The 21,978-nt window shown below is 54.5% G+C and overlaps 2 protein-coding genes across 5 annotated transcripts; both read right to left on the bottom strand.

The window, feature by feature from the left end:
* Positions 1-419: 419 nt before the first annotated feature.
* Positions 420-7,239, bottom strand: ARHGAP33L6 (Rho GTPase activating protein 33 like 6). Of its 4 annotated transcripts, none has more exons than XM_040648845.2 (6): positions 6,818-7,239; positions 5,900-6,078; positions 5,433-5,625; positions 4,712-4,846; positions 2,302-2,980; positions 420-1,358 (listed from the first exon to the last, which is right to left on the bottom strand). In XM_040648845.2, exons 1-4 carry the CDS (start codon positions 7,167-7,169, stop codon positions 4,824-4,826), a joined length of 747 nt encoding a protein of 248 aa, XP_040504779.1. In that variant the 5' UTR covers positions 7,170-7,239; the 3' UTR covers positions 420-1,358; positions 2,302-2,980; positions 4,712-4,823. The 4 variants fall into 4 exon arrangements, with proteins under 4 accessions (XP_040504779.1, XP_040504780.1, XP_040504781.1 ...); XM_040648846.2 differs by having other exon boundaries at positions 2,302-2,982; positions 4,720-4,846; XM_040648847.2 differs by lacking the exons at positions 420-1,358; positions 2,302-2,980 and adding an exon at positions 3,090-3,180.
* Positions 7,240-11,027: 3,788 nt separating this feature from the next.
* Positions 11,028-16,419, bottom strand: LOC121106498. Its single transcript, XM_040648668.1, has 9 exons — positions 16,199-16,419; positions 15,924-15,985; positions 15,325-15,478; positions 14,863-15,119; positions 14,594-14,679; positions 13,608-13,732; positions 12,983-13,100; positions 11,830-12,672; positions 11,028-11,316 (listed from the first exon to the last, which is right to left on the bottom strand). The coding sequence occupies exons 1-9, from the start codon at positions 16,311-16,313 to the stop codon at positions 11,166-11,168; spliced, it is 1,911 nt and encodes a 636-aa protein (XP_040504602.1). The 5' UTR covers positions 16,314-16,419; the 3' UTR covers positions 11,028-11,165.
* Between the last annotated feature and the right edge of the window lie 5,559 nt (positions 16,420-21,978).

The following is a 21,978-nucleotide window of genomic DNA, read 5'->3' as shown; positions in this document are numbered from 1 at the left end:
ATGAGCCTGAGATTTGGCTCCATCCCATGGTGGAACTTTACTGCAGTATGTGGATGCCACGGAAACAAAAAGAGGACTGCGTGCAATGAATTTCTTGCTTTAAATGATTATCAGGTTTCTCAACAGAAGGCATAAATAACTCAACGGCAAGTGACCCTATTTGGGATAGGAAGTTACAGCTGGGCCTTGAACCTTGAGGACTGCCAGGAAGGAAACAATCTGCCACACTCCAGAACCTCAAACAGCTGAGGAGCTCCAGAGTCTCCTGGGGATGACCAGGTGGTGCCGCCTACCACTATGGAACACTGGTAAAACCCCTCCAGTGCCCTTTTGAAATCCTCTCCAAAGGTCCTCATACAGGTTGAGGAAGACAAATAACAACAAGGTTTACCTGTGGCAATTAGACACCGACTCCGTTGTTAGTGCACAACAAAAACTTTTATTGTGTGTGATGAACAATATGCACTTGGTCAGTATGCACTTATTAAACGTGACCCTCTTGCCAATGCGTGTGGCAGTGCTGGATCTTCCATCCTGCCCTGAAGTACATGACACTGGAGCTGGGCTTCTCCACTCTTCGCTGTCAAGCCACCTCAGGTTTGGTGGGGCTTGCCCATGGTCTTTATAGCCTCTGCTCACACCCATGCCAGGTGTACAAGCTAGACAACTCCTGATTGTGTTGAGAGGGTCTGTCTGACATGAATAGTTACAATCTTTCAGCTTTTCTGAAAGAGGAAACTCTGTCCCTCCATGTCTGCTGAACTTGTTTACACCTCCCAAGGTCTTTTGCTAGTCAGGGCAAGGATGGCTTTATTTTCTACAGATTCAAGGAACGGGTGAGGTACCTGGGAAGCTAAGGGACCTGGGCAAATTAATAGAGGGGGCTTGCAGAGTATACGGAAACAGGGATTGTAAGGAAAGAAAGAAATTGGGAAGAACAGTAGCAGTTGCACTAGAGCAGGATGATGTAGAAGCCATATACTGTCAACCCAGCATCTTTCCTTAGCGAAACTCCTGGAGAACCAGTAGGAACCCTTAGGAGATGCAGAAGACACCTGGTTTTTGTGTTTTAAATCAGGACACATTATGCCTGTTGTGTTTTCCATACATTGCTTAACAAAGTCACCATCAGGGAAATGGTTTGGATTTTCCTGCCGTCAGATTTGCTATCACGTAACTAGCTTCTATAACAGAGCCCATTTGACTTTTAGAATTACTCTGTTGAGGTTAAAGACATTCTAGTCTTTATAGTTCCACTGATTTGTCTCCATGAAGCATTTCTTGGTATGCATTGAACTTGGCAGCCTGGAGAAGGATCCGGGGAGACCTAAGAGCGGCCTTCAGTAGCTCAAGAGGGGCTGCAAGAAAGAAGGGGACAGAGTCTTTAGGTTGGACATAAGGAAGAAGTCTGTTACGATAAGGGTGGCACTGGAACAGAGACACTGAGGGACCGTGGGGCTCTCGGGAGCCCTGAGCACTGGGCGTCAGAGCCTGGGGATGGATGCCATAGAGGGCACCATCCCTGTCCCGTTCCAGGGGGACCGCTGCCACCCCCAGACCTTCCCTCGTGCTTTGTGGGGCTGCGCAGAGGAGGAGGGTCTCGAGGTGTCCTAGGGATGGCCCAGGGTCACTGTGCAGATGGGATAGGGGCTGTGGCTGCTGTCCCCAAGGAACCCACATCCTGCCCTGGGCTGCTGCCAGCCCTTCTCCTGCCCGCAATCCTGGGGCACAAACCCTGCAGGGACAAGGCTTCTCCGTGGTCAGTGACACCTTTTCACATCCTCTGCTGACCAAGTGGGGTCCTCTGAAGACCAATGAAGATGCTGATGATCACCGACATCCTCCAATGACCAATAAAGCCCTCAGCAAAGCCACACTCTGTGTGTCTGTGTCCTTGTCCCCAAGCTCAGCAGGGACCCCTCCCATCTGTCCCTGCCTGGCAGAGGCCACCCATAAGTGCTGGGAGGGGTCCCCAGCTCCATGCCCTGCACCCGTGGGACTCTATCCCCTCTCCACTGCCTGCTCCAAAATCCCTAAAGGACGAAGCTCCCCGTGCTGCCAAGCAGCCCCAGTACCCCCTCTGCTCTCTCCCAGTTCCTCCTTCCAGTTCCTCCCAAACCCTTCCCCCTTTGTTCCACCTTCTCCATGGCCACCGATGTCTCCAGGTCGCTCTCCTTTTACCCCCTCCCTTATCGCAGCCAACTGTCCCGCACTTGGATCTGCTTCAGCCCTCTTCCTTCAGTCCCGGTTCCCCTCCACCATTACCCAACATGGAGTCCCCAGATCCCCTCCCTTAGGCACCTCAAATCTCCTCTCTGATGACCGATGACACCCTCTGTTCATTAATGAAGCCCTCTGATGGTCAGGGAAGATCTCTCATGATCAGTGGAGCCCTCTGACAGCCAACAAAGCCTTCTGATGACCACTGACACTCTCTGATGGCCAGCAGGTTGCTGCTTCACGTGCAGGAAAGGGAAGTGCAAGGGTGAGAAAGAAGACTGTGACATCATTTGGTAGATAGCATGGTTTGCTCATCATGGCATAAAGATTTCTTCGGATTAATCAAGCACAGAATTCGGAGAGCAGCGTGACTGCATCACACTTGTGTGTGCCTCCCGGTGCCTGGGACTGGCTGCCTGATTATAAGTCCTCCTCAGCGATGCCGACCTGCTCCTCATGGAGGTGCTGCTGCCCGGGCACTCAGACTCTGCATGAGGTGGGCTGCACTGGAAGGACACTGAGTCACAATCCAGGCTAGCGACTGCGATGGCTGGTGGGCTCAGGTCAGCATCTTCAGCAGAGCCAGGAGACATGGGGGCAGGAACGCAGATGAGCGCCTTATCCCCATCGCTGTTGTCATGTGGAAGGTTGTCATCAGAACTGCAGCGATTCGTGCTTCCTGACAGCTCTGCACTGCAGGACGTGCACAGCGCACCACTACTGGGCCTGGGTCTTCTGGGTCGAAACCGGTTAGATTCACCTAGGAACGAGCAGATGCACAGGGGTGAGCGTCAAACTGTCACTGTCCAAGGAGGCAATGCCTTGGTGTTGTTTTTCAAGCAGGCTTCAAGCAGCATGCAAGATGCTCACCGTATGGAGTTAGCAATAGCTGTTAATTAAGTGCGCTCAAACTCCTTCTAAAGCCGTTATCAGGTCTGGTTTAGTCTGAAATTAAGCTGTCTGCAAAAGCAAAACTAGTTTAAGCGTGCTGTGGTTCTAAGTCGTTCCGAGAAATCATTTTCCTTCCCAAGGCTGCCTTTTTCCCCTCAGAAGAGAAAGGAGGAGATGGCAAGGAATGAAAGGCAGGTGAGGTCAGCTGTACAAAGTCCTTCAAAGGAAAACCAAGCTCTGAAGAGCACTGCCCTGATACCACTGCCTGACACAGATGGAGAAGCTGCTTCATTACCAAGACCAGCTTTTACTGCGGGGATGGCAGGCATCTGTGCTGTTGCTTATCTGCAGTCAGGAATGTCATACTGCCTTTTTTTAAACCCGCACTGACTCCTTCACAAAAGAGTAGCAGTTTTTGATACTCGTTCTGCAAACTGGGCAAGAGTAACCTACAAAATGCTAACTGCTGCAGAGGACAGCTTGGAAGACAGCTGCTCCACACGCCCACCGTGCCACAGCAGCTCCTTGCTGGCGTGTGCCTGGGATAACTGGTTAGCTCCTGACAGCAATCAACTAACTCACAGTGGGGAAGAAAGCAGCACTTGCACAGATGGTTTTATGAGCACTAAACAAGCACAACTAAAACACTCAAGGGAGACTGTTTTAAAGCACAGTCATGGAATGTGTTTGTTACACTGAAGACTAAAGGATATCATTTCCAAATGGCATCAGGGAGAAGGCGGGATAAAACTCCCCGCTGGCCCACACTGCAGGATTTGTGCTGTGTTCTTCTGCAAAAATGCACAGTTGCTGTTTGTAAATTTGGAAAGAGACAGTGTATGGGAACTGCTGAATCACGGCCTGCAACCTCTGATTGACCACCTGAGGCAAGCACTGAGTCAGCCACAGGGGCACAGGTGAATGCAATTTCACCTGAGTGACTATGACGGGGTGGAGCCTGGCTCCTAGACCCCATTTAAGGGCTGACTCTCAAGGAGGAAGGCTCTCTATCTAGGAAGTCACTCCCTTTGAATCCCTTCTGTGAGCCCAAGACATGGGTAAGTTTCTTATTTCATTACTTTTTGTAAATGTAATAATCTCTCTGGTCCTATGCCTAGTTACCTTACAATCTGTATACCTGATTGCCATACAGGCAGTACAATATACACCAAAAGGGTTGAGAAGTCAGAGTCTCCGTAGCTACAGAAAGATGGTGGATGCCTTCCCTCTGTGGGAATGTTTGTGGGAAAGTGCCTTTACGTAGTTTAAATGTCTGCCTTCTGACACAAAAACAGAATGGAGCCAGAAATGTATTCTTACTTCCATAGTAACAGTGTCAGAAGGAGACACTCTGAGACTTCTTGTAGGGGTGCCCATGTATTGTCTTTCAATAACTACTCAGGGGGAAAAAGGCACGAGAACGGTGTGCTCTGTCAGCTCCAGATCTTGAGTTAACAGGAGACCCAGTTAGGAAACACAGGGGTGAACTGAAGATGTTATGCGCAGGCTTGAATGCTAGAAGGAGGTACAAGCACACTGAAAGCATGAATTCTATGCTGCCGAAAAAGCAGTCTTTTGAAAGCTGGACTTGCACCCTTACCTGCCACGGCCACGACTTTTGCTTCTGAGGGTTTGTGCTGCAATCTGTTTGGCCACAGAGGGTGATTTTCCCAGGCTGAAGCAGGAATGCCAACTGCCAGCTGCTCATTTCTTCATCTCATTGGCTGGACTTTTTCTAGAGTGAGAAAACAGAGGGAATGGTGTGAGCTGTGGCGCAGGGTGAGGGAAGAGCTGCGCTGAGCTCTTGCCAGCAGTTGCTTGTTCCTAGCCCTGCCTGGTTTCTGCTGACACACACCTTACAGACTCAGTCTCTTTCAAACAGTTGAGGATGTTTCCATTCTTATAGCTCCTCCCGCTGCCAGCCATGTTTAATTTCTAGCGCAAGCAACTCTGTCCTGTCCAACAGCTTTGCTAGAGGAGAACCAGAATGTGTTTCAGGCACGTGGTCCTGAAATCTGGAAAACCCCAGTGTTTCCAGGTACAGGTAGCACAGGCAAGGACAGACATCAGATGGCTTTATACGCCTCGTGACTGCCTGCCTAACAAGAAAGGAACGGCGCCGCTGTGTGGCTAAACTGAGCCCATGGGGCAGCTGTATGCTAGCTGAATCCTCAGAGTCCAAAGTAAGTGGAAATTCGCTACTGCACTTCAGGCATGACTAGGATAACTTAGTTTCAGCAAGTTTTTGCAGCAGCAACATAATGGGGAAAAAGCCCACTCCAACAATTAGGATAGGTGCTGGAAAAGAAACTCCTCTTTACCTTTCGGATGGAAAGCCACTGACTGGGTGGCATTTCCCCTGTAAAGCTGCGGGGCCTTCAATCTCTCTGCTGTCTGACACAACGGGAGAGTTGCTGTGGCCTCGTGTCTGTGCCTGTGCCTCCTCCAGTGTGAGCAGCTTTGTGGAAGGAGAAGACACCCACAGGGACTTGCGCCGTGATAAAGAACTGTGTCCTGTAAAGGAAAACCACAGGTAAGAGGGAGGATCAGAAAGCAGCAGCACAGCCATCACAGTCCCGGGGGAGGTGCTGTATTCTGCTAAGACTTGGTTATCCTACCCACTGGAAGACAATGTCAGAGTAAGCACTTGGTGTTACAGATTCACCCTTTGGATCTCTATGAAAACCCCAACTGAAACAGAATGAAGACCAGAACAGGTGTGCAGACGTTATGTGTATGCCATGAGGCCCAGGGAAGAGGTAAATGAAAGACAGTGCCTTGTACTTACTGACAACTGCTCATACAGCCGGTCGGACAGCAGAGGGTTTGGGAGCTCCCTGAAGTACATTTTGCAGAGGGAGCTCACGCTGTGAACGCCACAGACGTAGCTGTCCTGGGTTGGGTCAGGACTCTGCTCGGAGTCACATTCATGGCCGGGGAGAAGGACACAGCAACGGGCAGGGGAGGCTGAAGAAGGGGAAAACAAGAAGTAGAAAGCAATACAAAATACAGTCCAGGAAAAGGGAGGGGTTACCTGAGTTACAGGAAGAAATAAGCACTTCGGTCGCCAACAACACACAAGCCACGCTAGATGAGACGTTTCCAAAAGGGGGCCTCTTCTTTTGGCTAAGGCATTCCCAGTTACGCTGACAACTGGCTGCCTCGTCTACAATCACATGCCAGGAGCCCAAAGCAGCCAGGAGGAGCAGGGGCTGCTCAGAAGGGCTCTGCAAAGATGAGCAAACGGGAAGGAGAGCTGACAGCGCAGTCCCAGAGCCTTCCAACGCTGCATCCTGGAGGAGAACTTCCTGCCCCAGCAAGTCTACTGAGCAGCCTGTGTTCTATCCAACAGCCACAAGCCTGGCGCACCACCGCTGCCTGCACGGAGCTGCCCTCTGAACGCCCAGAACGTGGCACGTGCCCCATTCCGCCCCTACTGACAGCTGTGTCAGTCGCAGCACTCTGACCGCAGTTTGTGGATGTTGGACGCCACGCCGCACAGGCGGTACATCCCCTGCACCACGCCGTGCTGCTCAGTGCATCCAGCGCAGCTCTGGAGGACCTGGGGGACTACACAACAAGTGCCATTGATAAAGATGTTCAACAGGAGCGGCCCCAGTACCGAGCCCTGGGGGAAACCACTCGTGACCGGCCGCCAGCTGGGTTGAACTCCACGGACCACAGCTCTTTGGCTCTTTTCCCATACCTCCCCGTTCTGCCCCGATCCCATTGTTTCGCCGCATCTTGCTGCGGATCTCCGACCCCACAGCCCCACTCACGGCCGCCATAACCACAGCTCCGCCCCCCCACCTCCCGAGGAGGTCCCTGCGGGCGCTCCGTTCCCCCCCAGCCGTGCGTGCAGGCTGAGCTGCGCTGCGCTGCGCAGGGACGCCGTCCCCGAGGCGAATGCGCATGCGTGGCAGCGGCTCCGTAGCAGCACGGTGTCTGTGCGCATGCGCTGGCGGTTCCTTTGGCGGCGTGTCGTCATCGGCCCGCGCCGGCCCGCGCTGTGTCGTCATCACCCTGAGCCCCGAGGCGGCGGCGGCGGCGGTCGCCATGCGGAAGTCGTGCCGGGTTCAACGCTGCTGCAGCGCCGCCGGGCAGCCCCGGGGCTCCGAGCGCCGCTTCAGCTTCTCCGAGTGGGTGTTCGGGGGTGGGGGGGTTGCGTGCTGCTCTGCGTTGGCCCCGTGGGGCCGCTGCGGTGCTCAGGGCCTCTGCTCGGCGGCGGGAGATGCCCTGTGCCCCCCCACCCAGGGTATTTCCCTGCCCTCACCCCCTTCTCCTCCCCTCGCCCCCCACGAATCACCCCAAACCTTTCCAGTCCTTTCTTCTGACCCCCAGGGTCACACCGTCGCGCCCCCCCAGCTTTAGTTCCCCCATTCTGATCCCAGGAGTCCTCTTCCACCCCGCACCGCAGTGCCTCCCCTCAGTGCCCCTCCACCCGTTCTCCATTTTACACCAGGTTCCCTGTCTGCCCCCCCCCCCCAGTCCCCTATTCTAATCCTCAGTGTCCCTCTGTCCCCCCCTCTCCCCCCCACTACTCTCCCTATGCTATCCCCATCAGTCCCCCCCCTCCCAGTCCCCTCTATCTGACCCACAGGTTTCCCTGTCATCCCCCCCTCCCCCCCCCCAAACTATCCCCCTACAATTCCCCCATTCTGATCCCTACAGCTCCCTTCCCCTCTCCACCTCAGTGTTCCTCCTAGTCCCCCATTTTGACCCCTAGAATCCCCTGCCCTCCCCCAGACCCCCCCAAGTCCTCCCATTCTGAACCCAAGAGTCCGCCACCCCCAAGTCCCGTCTGTCTGACCCCCAGGCTCCTCTGTCCTCCCTTCCAGCTCTGCTTTCTGACCCTTAGAGTCCCCTGTACCGCTCTGTTCCCCACTCCCTGACCCCTGGAGTCTGTTCCCCCATTTTGACCTTCAGTCCCACCCACCAGATCCCATTTTCACCCCTTAGAAGCCCCTCACGACCCTCGGTTCCCCCCTTCCACCCCTCCCTTCACCCCCAGGTGCCCTTTCTTTCTCCTAGCGACTCTATTCATCCCTTTTCACCCCCCCTCAACCTCCCAAGTTCCTCCCCAGGCCCCCTTTCCACCCCACAGAAGCCCCACTCACCCCTTTCTCTGCTCCCCCCCTCCGCCCACAGCACCCTCCAGACCCTCTTTCTTCCCAATGGCGGCCTCTACTCACCCCTTTTTTCACTCCTCATAACTCACCCTCCACTCCCAGATCCCCCTTTCCACCCCACAGAAGCCACATTCTTCCCTTCCCCCCCCCCAACCCCTCAAGTTCCCCTCCACAACACCCCTCTCACTCACAGAACCCCTTTCCTCCCCACAGAAGCCTTGTTCCCCTCCTTCCCCCCCCCTCAACCCCCTTCTCTCCACCCTTAGACCCCCTTTTCACATCATGGAAGCTCCCCACAATCCCCCAGCTTCCCCCTTCCACCCCTCCATCCACCTCCAGACTCCCTTTTCCACCTCACAGAAGCCCCACGTCTACCCCTGGAGTCATGCAGAAGGATCTGGATATGTCCTGGAGGGATTTGGGGGAGGCCAGGGAGCTCTGGACTCATCCAGAAGAGTCTGGAGATGTCTCAGAGGAGTCTTGGGGCATTCAGGGAGTCCTCATGTGGGTCTGGAGGGTTCTGGATTCCTCGGACTGGGTCTGGAGATGTCCCGGAGGTGTCTTGGGGAGACCAGGGGGTCCTGGAGTCCTCCAGGAGTCTCAAGTGAGTGCTTTGGAAACAACCCCACGCAGTGACACATCTGCTCCCCCCCCCCCCACCCCCCCCACTCCATCCCAGGTGGGATCGCCCTGAAGAACTCCCATTTTTGTTAAAATAAAATATTGATTTTGTTTTATCTTTTCCCCACACCTCCCTGCAGAAACTGACAGTTCCCACCAAAAAAAGCCCCCCTACAGGCCACCAGGTGATGCTGGGACAACCGCCGGTGACTCCGGGACACCGCTGTGTCACCATCACTCGGGTGAAACTGCTCCCTGTGCTCTGACCACCACGTGGGCACAGGCACAGTCCAGCCCCACATTGTCACCGTGCTATCTCTAAGCTGCTGACTGTCTTTTGTCACCCCCCAGGCCTGCCTCCAGCCGGACCTGGTAACACTGGAGCTCTCTGGCGCTGTCACCATTATGTGCCACCAGGATGGGGACGTGGTGGTGTACTCTGCTGCCACCAGAGGGGACCGTGTGTGACATCAGCGTGGAACAGCTGTCATCGCTGTTGGGTGTTGCTTTTGTCAACATGCATGGGGTGTCACCGCTGGGGACACCTCTGTGTCACCCCTACCGTGTCAGCACCCCAAAGTTGGAGGCACCCCTCTGCAGATCCCCCGGTGTCCGTCCTTCTGACCGCATTGTTCCCATGCGGGGGTGGGTGGAGTTGAGGGGGGCACACACTTTATTTTTGTAAATAAGATTTATTTTGTGATAACGGTGGACTGGGAGACGCCGCCCCCCCAGACCTCTGCATGAATAAAAGGCAGAGGAGCGGCTGTGGGGCTCCGCATGTCACACCTGAGGGGGCACTCTGGGGACAGGTGACTGCAGCATCCCAGCCCCATAGCCCCTATGACCCCATCACCACTACAGTCCCATCTCACTTGCCATCCCATAACCCATATCCATATGCCACAACCTTATCCCATCCCATATCCCATCGTGTATCCATAGCCCATCCTATATCCATACCCTCATATCCATCCCATAACCATATTCCAAATCCATCCCATATCTGTATCTCATATCTCATCCTCTATCCATATCCCATCCCATATCCCATCCCCAGTCCATCCCATCCCATATCCATACCCCCAAGTCCCACATCCTATCCCCATCTCATTCCCCACATCCTATATCCGTATCATCCCATCATCCATCCCAAACTCATGTCCCCACATCCCATCCCAAATCCATCCTCATCCCAAATTCATCTCGTGTCCACATCCCATATCCTTATCAATATCCCATGCCCATATATATCTCATTTTGCCATATCCCATCCCGTATCCAAATCCCCACACGCTCTCCATGCATTCTTCCCCCTCTCCCAGGTGGAGCTCATTACATTCCAGCTGCTCTCTCACATAAAGGGCAGCTCCTCCACCTCGCTTCCCCAGCCTGTCTTTCCTAGAAGCACACAGCCCTCCATGGCTGCACTGCAGTCACACGAGCTTTCCCACCACGTCTGCGTGACTGCAATGAGATCGTGGCCCTGTGACCACACACAGATCTCCAGCTCACCCTGCTTATGTCCCATGCTGTGCGCGTTGGTATACAGGCACTTTAGGGAAGCCGCAGGTGCAGCTGCCCCTCTAGGGACACGAGAAGGTTTTGGACGGGGTATCTGCAACGTGACCTTCTCTTTGCACGATCCTATGGGGCAAGCTCTGAGGTTTGTCCCTGCAGTCTCCAACAGTGACAACTTCCCTCAGCCCTTCTCTGTCTCATCAAACTGCCCTCCCTTCCTCCTTCGGACCTTGTTAGTTAGAGAGAGCAATAAGGTCTCCCCTGAGCCTCCTCTTCTCCAGACTGAACAATCCCAGCTCCTTCGGCCGCTCCTCAGTAAGGCCTGTGCTCCAGACCCCTCATCAGCTTTGTTGCCCTCCTCTGGACACCCTCCAGGGCCTCGATGTCTTTCTTACAGCGAGGGGCCCACAACTGGACACAGTACTCGAGGTGCGGCCTCACCAGGGCTGAGTACAGGGGGACAATTACTCCTTCCTCCTCATTCCCATGACAGAGCATTGGGAAGAAATGAAAACTCCACCTCTTTTGCAAGACCTCTGTTTTTGTTTGTTTGTTTGTTTGTTTGTTTTTTCTCCACCTCTTTCCAGGTGGTCAAATGCAACACCAGGCACGGACTCAGATGTGAATGATCATAAATCAGTTTATTACAGGTTTTCACATCACTTATACACGTTCACCAGTTTCCTTTTTTTAGCTTTCCCATCCACCTTTACAGCTTTCCCACCCGCCTTTACACGTCAACCAAGTATTCCACAAGCACTCCCTAAGCATGCATGCAGGCGCTTATCCAGTCAGAGCCGCGAGCTGTTCCTTTTGCTTTTCTCTTCTTCTAGAGACATCCTTGGTTCTCAGCCTTGCTTTCACATGCTGTTTCTCGTGCTCCACAGCGTCTGCTCTGATAGTCTTCCTTGTATTCCCAGAGTCCAGCAGTTTTCTGTAAAAGAAGAGGAACTCTTCTCAAACAATAGCGCAGGTTTGGGGAGCAGTTTGCCCACACGCAGGCCCCGTCGGAGGCTTCAGGTCAGGACACGGAGGGCAGGGCAGCCATTTCACTCCGTCTCTCTTCCTCTCCCCTCCAAGGTGTCCAGCTGCAGTGTTTTGCTCCTGAGCTACGCCACCCCCACCCCCAAAGCCCTTCTCTTCCCACCAGGGACCTAGAGGAGCCAACGAGCTGGAAAGAAAGTCTCCTCTCTGGCCCAGAGCGGCCTCACGCTTAGCTGGGCCTTCAAATGCTGCCAAATGATGGGCCTTGGTGTGTCGGGTGTGTCAACAGAAGAGAGCATGATATTGGAGAAGAAGGAATAATGTACCAGCCCAAGGCTCCGGGGAATGTAGCCGCCCCATCCCTCAGAGCCAAGGGGTCTTGGGAGAGTCCCCACTGTTCCTCCACCTCTGCTTTTCTACAGGGAGGCGGCATCCCGGAATGCTATGGATAGGAATCACGCACCTCTTTTGTGCCCTCTCTCGGGATCGTCGGCGCTTGTGGATGCGTGGTGGTGGCATCAAAAGGGAGGTGTCATAGATGGGCTCCTCGGGCAGACTGTGCTCAGAGCTTGATGGTGATTCAATCACTATTGTAGGTATTATCATTGGAGGCTGCGCTCCATGAGGGCCACTCAGCTCTTTGTTTGCCTCCAGCACTCTGCCATCACAGAAGATTTTCTCTCCTGCTCGTCCTCCTCCTCTGTGGCTCTCAGATTCCACTGCCTGGGCTCGACCTGCCTCTGGTGCTGAAGCTTTGGCTGTGTATTTGCCCAGGAACTGGCTTGCCAGTGCCGGCTTCGCCGCTCCTCTTTCTTCTTCTTTCCCTCTCTGAGCTTTTATTGGCTGTGCTGGACGCATTTCTGATGCTTTGCCTTTGGCAGCGAGTTTGCCCTGAAACTGGCTGGTGGTCAGCGCCGGCTTCACTGCTCCTTGTTTTCTGAGCCACTGAGGTTCCACTGCCTGAGCTCGACCTGAGCCTTGTGCTGGAGCTTTGGCTGTGTGTTTCCCCTGAAACTGGCTGATCAGCGCCGGCTTCACTGCTCCTCTTTCTTCTTTGCACCTCTGAGCTTCCACGCCATGAGTGCGACCTGGCTCTGGTGCTTCTCCTTTGGCTGTGACTTTGTGCTGACCTTGGCTGCTCAGCGCCAGCTTCACCGCACCTTGTTCTTCTTTGCACCTGTGGGCTTTGATTGCCTGTGCTGGACCCACCGGTGGTGCTGTGCTTTTGGTAGTGCCTTCGCTGTGGGTTTTGCCAGGCACAGCCATCTTTTTGGCAGAGGACACCGCCGGGACCACTGGAACTTGACTGAAAGCACAGAGCAGAGGGAGTCCATCTCAGTGGGTGACAGCTTTGGGGCCACATCCTGCGGCCCTGGCTGCAACGCAGCCTTCCCCACGCAGCGCACACAGGCTGCACTGGGGCTCTCCTGAGGGCCAAAGAGGAGTCAGCCCTATGAAATGGGGGGCTCCCGGCTGCCACGTCCCACCCCTCCATGTGCTGCATTCCGTGCTGCTGGGCAGCCCCAGACAGTGCACTGTCGGAGGCTGGAGAATGGGCTCCTGCTGGGTCAGTGAAACGCCCCATGAGGATCCCAACCCCCAGCACCCAGTCTCACCTGGACACAGAGCTCTTCTTCTGGTCGACCCTTGTTCTCTTCCCGAAGCATGTACCTTCTCTACTGGTAATGCTTGAGCGCCCAGGTAAAGGTGGCAACTCAGGAATTTTCCCTGGAACTGGGAAGGAGAGATCGTGTCAGAGGACATTCACTGTGAAAGTGCCATCTCTGTGACACGCAGGGGTGCTCAGGCCTGTCCAAAGCATCTGAGAGGGCCGCTCCGCTTCCCTCGCAGATGCTCTCTCCAGAGACCTGTGTCCCTCTTGCCCAGCTCCAACTCTCAGGGGTACAGCTCTGATTTGGGCCTGCCTTCCTGGCATTTGCTTTGGGAAAGAGGAACCGGGTGGTGCCTGTGAGGTGACAGAGTCTCTTTTAGGGGCTCATTTCCTGAGGGGAGGACGGCCGAGGATCCCCCATCCTCATGCCATACCCAGGGATGGGGGCACATGGGAACATCGCGCCCTGCATCTTAGATGTCATGAGGCTAACATGTGGTTAGGAGAGGCTGTGGCGAGCTGGCATGAGTCTTTTCACGAGTCACAGCCTTTGGATGATCTCCGAGTGGGGATTTTCCCATCGCAGCTTGGTTGTGTGCGGCACGGAAGGGAGCTGGCTGCTGCTTTACCTTTCTTGCCCTGGCCAAGAGGTGGCAAGCCCTCTGCTTTCTCTTGCTTGCCCTCACCAGGGACTTCTCCTGAGGCCTTGGGTGCTTTCCTGGGAGGTGGTTTGGGGACAAACTCCAACTGAAACCTGTACAAAAGAAGACATGGGTGTGACCCAGGGCTCCAGCAGCCCTTGCTGCTCACTGGGATTGCCTGCTCACAGGCAGATTTTCACATTGCATCAAGGTCCATTATTCCCCAGAGTTGACTGCGCCCTGATTCCAGGAACTGTCCTGGGAAATAGGGTCACCCAGCCAAGAAATCCAGGCCACGATGGGAAGAAAATGTCCCATAAATTCCTTCATCTCTCCCATCAGACCTACCTCACAGAAATCTCGACAGTTGCGGGACGTGTAAAATAGGTACCAAGGGTGAATTGTCAAAATGCCCACCTCTGGAGAGAAGGTTCACCCTCCAGGAGGGAATGCCCTGGGTAATCCGACCCATGATAGTTCCCTAAGCAACGTGACCTGTGACCTTAGCTGTTAGCAGGCACCAGGGGAGCCTGATATGCTGACTTCAAGAGAAAACACTGTGCAGACTGTGGAGCTGGGTGAAGGTCCCGTGGCCAAGATTGTCCTGCAGGGATGGGGACTGGATGGTAGTGCTGGAACTGATAAAGGATCTTATTTCCTGCGCCAGTGGTTTTCCACCTTTCTGCCAAAAACACGCCTTCAAGTAATCTTTGCAAGACAAAGGTGTGTGTGACTAGAGTCACTTAACCTAAGCTTAGCCTCCCCCAGCCCCTCTGACGTCTGAGGACAAGCTGGAACACAGGAGGCTTTATTTCCCTGCCAGACTTGTCTGCCCATCCCACGTGACAGGATGGAAACAACCATGGCTGCCCTGAGTCCTCGTGGCAGGACACCCGTGGCCACGAGGAGTAAACGATACCGAACGAGAGCAGAGCAGTGCGTCGAGCAGAGGCTCCAGCCACAAGCACACTCACTCAGGAAAGACGACGACCCGGCCAGAGCGCGACAGGGAGGCCACTGCTGCCACCCGGGACACCACCATGTCCAGCAGCCAGGGGACCTGCAGGGGAGGAACAGGGAGGTTGTGGAACATCCTTGTGAAGGCTGAGGCACTCGGGAGTGGAGGGCCCGAGGCAGGGAGAGCTGACAGCACTGTAGCTCTTGCCTGCCCGAGCAGCTGGCCAGGTCCTGGCAGGCCTCACGCGGGCAGGGTAAGGGCTGTGGGACTGCCCCAACACCTCACCTTGAAAACGGCTGTTTCTAGGTTCACTTTCCCACAGACCTTCTCCAGGAAGTCGTAGTAGAATTTCATTTGAACTTGTGCCCCTTCTATGAGGAGGACTCCTATGTCCTTCAGGACAAAGGCAATGTTCTCCCCGTTCCTCAGGCAGCGGGAGATGAGAGATGTGGTGCTGCATATGCAGGCTTCCCCTCTCTGCCGGGACACAGATGCAGCTGCGGCCACCTCGGTGTACTTGAGGGACTCCGCCTCCTTATGGCCTGGAAGATCACACAAGAGAGTTGGAGTTGGTCATTTAGCAGCCCTTGTGCCCGTGCTTCTGAGTGCTACTCATTGTATTCGCCCCCCAGGATGGCCCTGTGTTTGGACTGGCTCCACGGAGGGGCCGGTTTGCTTTTGACAATGGAGGCAGTCGTCCTGTTTGCCCTGTCCGTGCAGCCAGCAAGAGTTTAATTCTCCTCCTACCTGGCAGGAATTCCTCATCACCCGTCAGATTGTGGACGCCCAGAAGGTTCCTGGCCAGGCAAAACGCAGGCCACTGCACAACCAGGGTCCCGTCCTTAGCCTTGATCTGTTTGGAGACGATGTGGAAGGAACCGAAGGTGGGAATTCGGATTCCCTGCAAGTGGAAGAGAACGGAAGGGCTGAAGGGTTAAGGCTGAAGGAGGGACTGGGGGTTGCCTTGTGCAGGGCCTGTGCTTCAGGTCCTGCCGTGTCCGCTGCCGCTGTTCAGAGGTGCAGGCCTGGGCAAGTGGGAGAGAATTGGGAAGGAGCTGCCCAACCCTCTCCCTCCCACTGCCTTCCAAACCGCAGCACAGCAGTCCTGGCAGAAGAAGCCTCATGGAATCCAGAGGCTTCCAGCAACTGGGATCAGCCCTGAGATACACCACCACCTGCCACGAGCGATACTGCACCTGTGGGAGGCCCATTGGTACTTCACAGGGACTTTGGGGGGCAGTTTCCTGCTTTCCGGGGAGGAGAAGAGGCACTGCATTGCGTGGCCCAGGGCCAAGGGGACTCCCCAGCCCTCCAAGCAGACCAGCGGGAAGCGGGTGCTGACCCACCTTGTGCAGCAGGAGGTGTTGTTGCACACAGACGGCCACCGCCTCCCAGACGGCTACTCGCTCTGCGGGGCAAAGGAAAAGCAGGTCACTGCATCTGCCACTTCTCGGCACTCCTACTGCCTCAGAGCAGGAGTGAGGTGGCAGATGAAAAGGGTCACCGCTGTCCCTGGCCCCAAACAGAGACAGCCCCGAGGCAGTCCGAGTGCTGGCTCTGGCCCACTCACTGCCAGGACCCGGTCGCATCGGCGCCCTGTGGTGGCTGTGGATCCCTGTACCTTTGGCGGTGACATCTGGACTTCTGGAGGCACGCTCCATTGCGGGGCCATCCTCCCAGAAGTTTATCTTGGTCCGCATCACACGTGCAGATCGCTCCTTGTTGGCACCAGCCATGTGGGAGCTAATCCCTTCCAGATGCTTCCAGTCGTCTGCCAGAAGCTCCTTCAGGATGCAGCACCCACCACCGTGCAGCCGCTTTGATACTGCTCCTGGGTGCCGTGTCACAGAGCACCCACTGTGACACCGTGGCAACGTGGCCAGTGCTGGCTGTTGCCCATTATGACGCTGGCACCGGCAACCTGCTGCCTGCCCTAGCACTGCAGGAGCCCAGCTCTGGTCTTTGGAGGCCACCACTCTCTAGAGCTGCACCCCTTGTGTGCCAGTGGCACCCCACCAGAGGTGCTGTAGGCGGCCTCCTCAGGCAGGCTGGCCTCAGAATGAGATGCTGAGCCCGCCACCTTCTCAGGCTCTTCCCGCACTGGCCTGAACTTCTCGACCTTTGCCACCTCTACTTTGGTTGCTGTGCATCTCAATGGCTGTGGCCCTCACTTGTGCTCTTTGGGCACCAAGGGCAGGCTGGCCTCGGAGCTCAGTGGGGATCAAGGGGCAGGTTTTGCTTTCTTTGACATGGGACTCGTTTGCACTCATAATAGTGGTTAGAAGAGGAAACTATGGGCTCCCAGCCCTGACACCCGCACAGTGCAGAAGAGAAATAACCTGCAGTACTCTTGAGAAGTGCTGCGAGCTGTCACAGTTCTTCACTGGAGGAAGGGGACTGTTGGAACCAAGCCATTCATTATCAGCATTAAACAAACTGAGTTGTGAAGTTCAGCTTGGAACTGCTCGCGCTTCCATTCCTGTCTTCACTGAAGTGAAACTCTCCAGGCAGCATCTGTCAGCCTGGTTGTTACATCATTAAATGGCCGAGAAAAAATTGCTTTCTCTGCCACCTGCTAAAAACTGTCCGTGCCTTGAGTTTTCTTTTCTAGATGAGGCCGGTCACGTTAAACCACTAGGAGTAGTCATGAAGAGTCAGAAATACCATAGTTGGTTTCTAGGATGCAGGAAGTAAATAATATATCCCTCTGTACGTCTCTGCCTTCAACAATCCCAGCAGAGGCACACAGATTCCAAAACGTACCCATTTATCTTTCTCTTTAATGTGAACAGTGGGTTGCAGTGGTATTTCCTGTGACACCTGAAAATAAATTGAGACCATCACTCCTACACACAGACCGAACCCCCAGAAGACAACAGTTCTCGGGTACCTGCCCTGGGAGGGTGTATCTCATCCAGGGAAAACCTCATTTCATCTTTCAGCGAAGGATCAACAATCAGCTTGGCTGAATAGAACTGACACCAGCTGCCTGCCATTTTACACGGGTATGGTCTTACAGAGCAGCATCACTTCTGTGTTTGTAGTCTGGGCAATGTGAATCACCTGGCCATTGCCATGCTTTCCTGAACTGGAGTAATTTAAGGTCAGAACTGCAGAGCAGATAGGAAGTCAGCTTGTTTCCCACCTAGATGAGTAACATCCGCGCACGTGCTCAGAAGGAGCCTGAGGCATCATGATTTAGCTACGTGTAGACAGATGTCATCAGTGGCTCTTCCCTTGTGCACTGACGCAGTGACACCATGGCAGGAGGCCACCAGGTTGGTCAAGCAGGATTTGCCCTTAGTGAAGCCACGCTGGTTCTCCCGTATCAGCTGAGACTTCCGTCCCACCTCAGACTCAGGAGGGATGTGACTGTTCTCTGAGATTTTCCATCACAGCCTGCAAACACTCGCACACCTCTGGGAGCAGCGCTGGCACCTCACTCATCGCCAGGTGTCTGTGTGGGAGCAGCTGACCCCCCTGAATGCAGACCAGGGGCTCAGGGCGGGGGCTGCCATGCAGGGAACTCCTCTGTGCACGCCTGAGATGAACCAGGGGGAATCTCAGCTCCTGTGGGTGTGGGTTGCGTGGGGGGAGCTGAATTCTGCTTCAGCGGAGGGCTTCCAGCTGGGGGTGAGATGGCTGCATCACGTCTCCTGAATCCCTGCCCTGAGCGGGAGAAACGCACAGACCCCTCTTTACTTCTACCTGTCCTTTCAATCTGGATGTGCAGAGGGAAACATCTACACCTCACACGGACAGGCACGCTTTGCTGGGACAAACCATGCTGCTGGAATCAGTGTCTGTCCACGCTTTAGAGAAGAGCAATTGCTGCTTACTTCAGTCTCGTTCAGAACACTTTTCCCAGGGCTGACCCTGCTGCCTTGCAGGAGCTGTGAGCCCTGGAGCCCCAGGGACACGTGCAGGAGCTGCTGGGGGAAAGAGTAAGGGAGCCCTTGGGCTGTGCCTCTGCTGCTGAGCTGGGCCGGGCTCCCGGGACACAGGGAGCTCATACAAGTAGCTCGTACAGGAACAGCTTGTACAGTGCAGCAGAGCTGGGGCACTGCCTGCGGGTGACAATGAGAGGAGAGAAGGCTGAGAGATACAACACAGTGCATAGAGCGGGACAAATCTGAGTTGGCTGGGGGAAGCAGCGCTCACAGACCTTATCGTGGTAAGGCTCTGGCTGGCTGGGCAGCGTGAATCAGTATCCCTGGAAAGGCTTTCTGGACCAGGGACATGCATACTTGTTTCCTGCGGAGAAGGATCTGCTGCGGATGAGGGCTTCCCTGCTGCAGCACAGAGCACAGCCCTGAGGGCTCCGTGTCCCATGTCGGCTGCAGGCTGTGCAGCCGGGGCTGCAGCCGGGTGCCCAGGGCTGTCCTGCAGTCTTCTGCTGGCAGAGCTGCTGCCTGGGGCAGGGGACTTACAGTTTACGGTGCTCCAAGGCAAAACCAGGGGACTTTACTACAGAAATAGGGCAGTGTTTATCTGCTTCAGTGTGGGCTTTCCTTAGTCACTGGTTTTTGTTTCTGCTCCTCTGTCTCAGCAGAAATAGATATAAATGCTGTGATTTCAGAGAAGTGGAGATGGCCTAGCCATCACTTTGAGGTTTGCCAGGATGCACAGCAAGATCCTTTGCTGCTCCTCAGCCCATAGAAATCACCATCACCCCATGCTGTTTCAGCAGGTTCGGTGTGACCTGGCCCTTAGCATCTGCACGCACCGAGATGCCCCTGGGCAGTGCCTGATGCCAGGAATGGTCTGGAGGGCAAAGCTGAGCACTCAGTAGCTGAGATGGGCTCTGTGAGCTCCTGGGAGGGACCTGTGGTCAGAGAAACAGCTGCAGGCAGGGAGAGCTGCAGGCAGCAGAGACATGGACAGGGAGGGAGAGGGACCTGCTGCCAGAAAGATGGTGGGAGGGGGATTTGGGCATCTCCCTGCCATCCCTGAAGTGCAGGCAGCTTCCCTGCAGCAACAACTTGGCCTGTTCATTTCTCCCAACACAGAGCACCAGCCCAGTGCCACGTAAACTTGGTCATAGCTGCCACTGGACACGCTTGGATGGTGGGTGAGAATTCAGGTGCATTCATTTCACATCACATTCATTTCTCCCCTTAACCTTTGAGGCTCCGGGAAATGCTGTGTGTGAGTCTGGGAATGAACAGACATTCCCTTCAGGACACTTGAATGGAATTGTGGCATTCAAGTATTTTTGGGGGGATGTCTGCTAGGCTGCAGGTGGCCCTGGATCTCTCATAGCATCTCTGTGTTAACCAGCAGCCCCATGGAGAGAACACCTCAGTGTATTTTAATCTGAGATCACTCTATTTCAACTTTCTTCTTGCTGCTGGCCAGGGCTGACTCCAACAGTCTCCACAGCAGCGTTCCCTGTGCCCAGTGGCATCCTCAGCCAGCAGCAACCAGAGCTCAAGCAAAGATCCTGCCGAAAAGGCAGGGGCAGTTAGGGAGGTTTCAGCAAGATATGAAGTAGGCTTTGCTGAAAGATGTCTACCATAATGTTGTATTGCTTTTCCTTCCTTTATCAGGTCCCCGTGCCCAGAGGCAGCAGATGTCGAACAGCAGCTCCATCAGCGAGTTCCTCCTCCTGGCATTGGCAGACACACGGCAGCTGCAGCTCCTGCACTTCTGGCTCTTCCTGGGCATCTACCTGGCTGCCCTCCTGGGCAACGGCCTCATCATCATAGGCATAGCCTGCGACCACCGCCTGCACACCCCCATGGACTTCTTCCTCCTCAACCTCGCCCTCCTCGACCTGGGCTGCATCTTCCACCACCCTCCCCAAAGCCATGGCCAACGCCCTCTGGGACACCAGGGACATCTCCTATGCTGGATGTGCTGCACAGGTCTTTTTCTTTTTGTTTTTGTTTTCAGCAGAATATTCCCTTCTCACTGTGATGTCCTATGACCGCTACGTTGCCATCTGCAAGCCTCTGCACTATGAGACCCTGCTGGGCAGCAGAGCTTGTGCCAGCATGGCAGCAGCTGCCTGGGGCTGTGGGGTCCTCAATGCTGTGCTTCAAACTGCTAACACATTTTCACTGCCATTCTGCCGAGGCAATGCTGTGAATCAGTTCTTCTGTGAAATCCCCCATCTCCTCAAGCTCTCTTGCTCAAACTTCTTCCTCAGGAAATCTGGATTTCTTCTCGTTAGTGCTATGTTGACTTTTGGATGTTTCATTTTCATCGTGTTTTCCTATGTGCAGATCTTCAGGGCTGTGCTGAGGATGCCCCTCAAGCAGGGACGGCACAAAGCCTTTTCCACGTGCCTCCCTCACCTGGCCGTGGTCTCTCTGTTTCTCACCTCTGACTTTTTGGCCTACCTGAAGCCCCCCTCCATCTCCTCTCCACCCCTGGACCTGGCGGTGTCATTTCTGTACTCGGTGGTACCTCCAGCAGTGAACCCCCTTATCTACAGCATGAGGAACCAGGAGCTCAAGGGTGCTTTGAGGAAAATGATGACATTGACACATTTTAGCTGTGGTAATCGCCTTGTCTTTCTCTGCAAATGACTCTCAGTCTGTCCCATAGTGGGCCTGTTTTACGTTCTTTTATGGTTATAACATTTACTTATTGTAATTGATATATTCTCTTGCCTTTATTTATTTATTTACTTATGAGTGGTTATCATTAATTGTTACACGAATATTTGGATTCCTTTCACTTCTACTGAGACATCACTCTCTTCCCTTTCTCCTGGAGCCCATATACAATGGGAGTCAGAGGCTACGCTCATACTTTCTAAGTCCTGTCTCAATATCCAGGCAAATGAGATGTCTGCGGTCTTCACTGAGGCAACTGGGATGTAATAAATACAGGGAAGGGAAGCTGGAGAGGGATTCCTGTCATGCTCCGGCATGCCTGTGCACTCCTATTGCCTTTGGAAATGTTCCGTTGTCATTCCAAACCTTGTGGACTGCCCACAGGCTCCCAGAGAAGGGATGTGGCTGCACCCATCCCCATCCATCTGGATCTGCTTCACACCCGGACCAGTACAGCCAGTACAGACTCACCCATCTACAGCCAAACTGATCCAAAGAGGGATGTGGAGCGGAAGGAACTGATCTGGGATTGAAAATTCCCAGCAGATGCAAGCATGACCAGGAGCCCTATGACCTTGGGGCTGTTCCTCAATCGCTGTCCTGACTCTGGCACTACCCCAAATCTTTTCCCTTTTTCCCTGGACAAGACTGTGTGGGTGCTGGGGGCAACTGGAGCAACATGCACTGTTTGTGTCCATACATAGGATGACCCCTCTGCTGGGTGCTTTGCAGGGCTGCAGCCTCTGTGAGCCCACAGGAGGAGGGAGCAGGCAGAGGTGATCCTGGGGCCCTTTAGAGCTCCTTATGCCCATGGGTCCCTTGAGCAGGGTGCCTCGAG

The sequence above is a fragment of the Gallus gallus genome, chromosome 16 (assembly GCF_016699485.2).
Source record: "Gallus gallus isolate bGalGal1 chromosome 16, bGalGal1.mat.broiler.GRCg7b, whole genome shotgun sequence".
In the NCBI taxonomy this organism is placed as follows: domain Eukaryota; kingdom Metazoa; phylum Chordata; class Aves; order Galliformes; family Phasianidae; genus Gallus; species Gallus gallus.
Note: the sequence above shows the minus strand (reverse complement) of the source record. Positions and strands in the feature narration are given on the sequence as shown.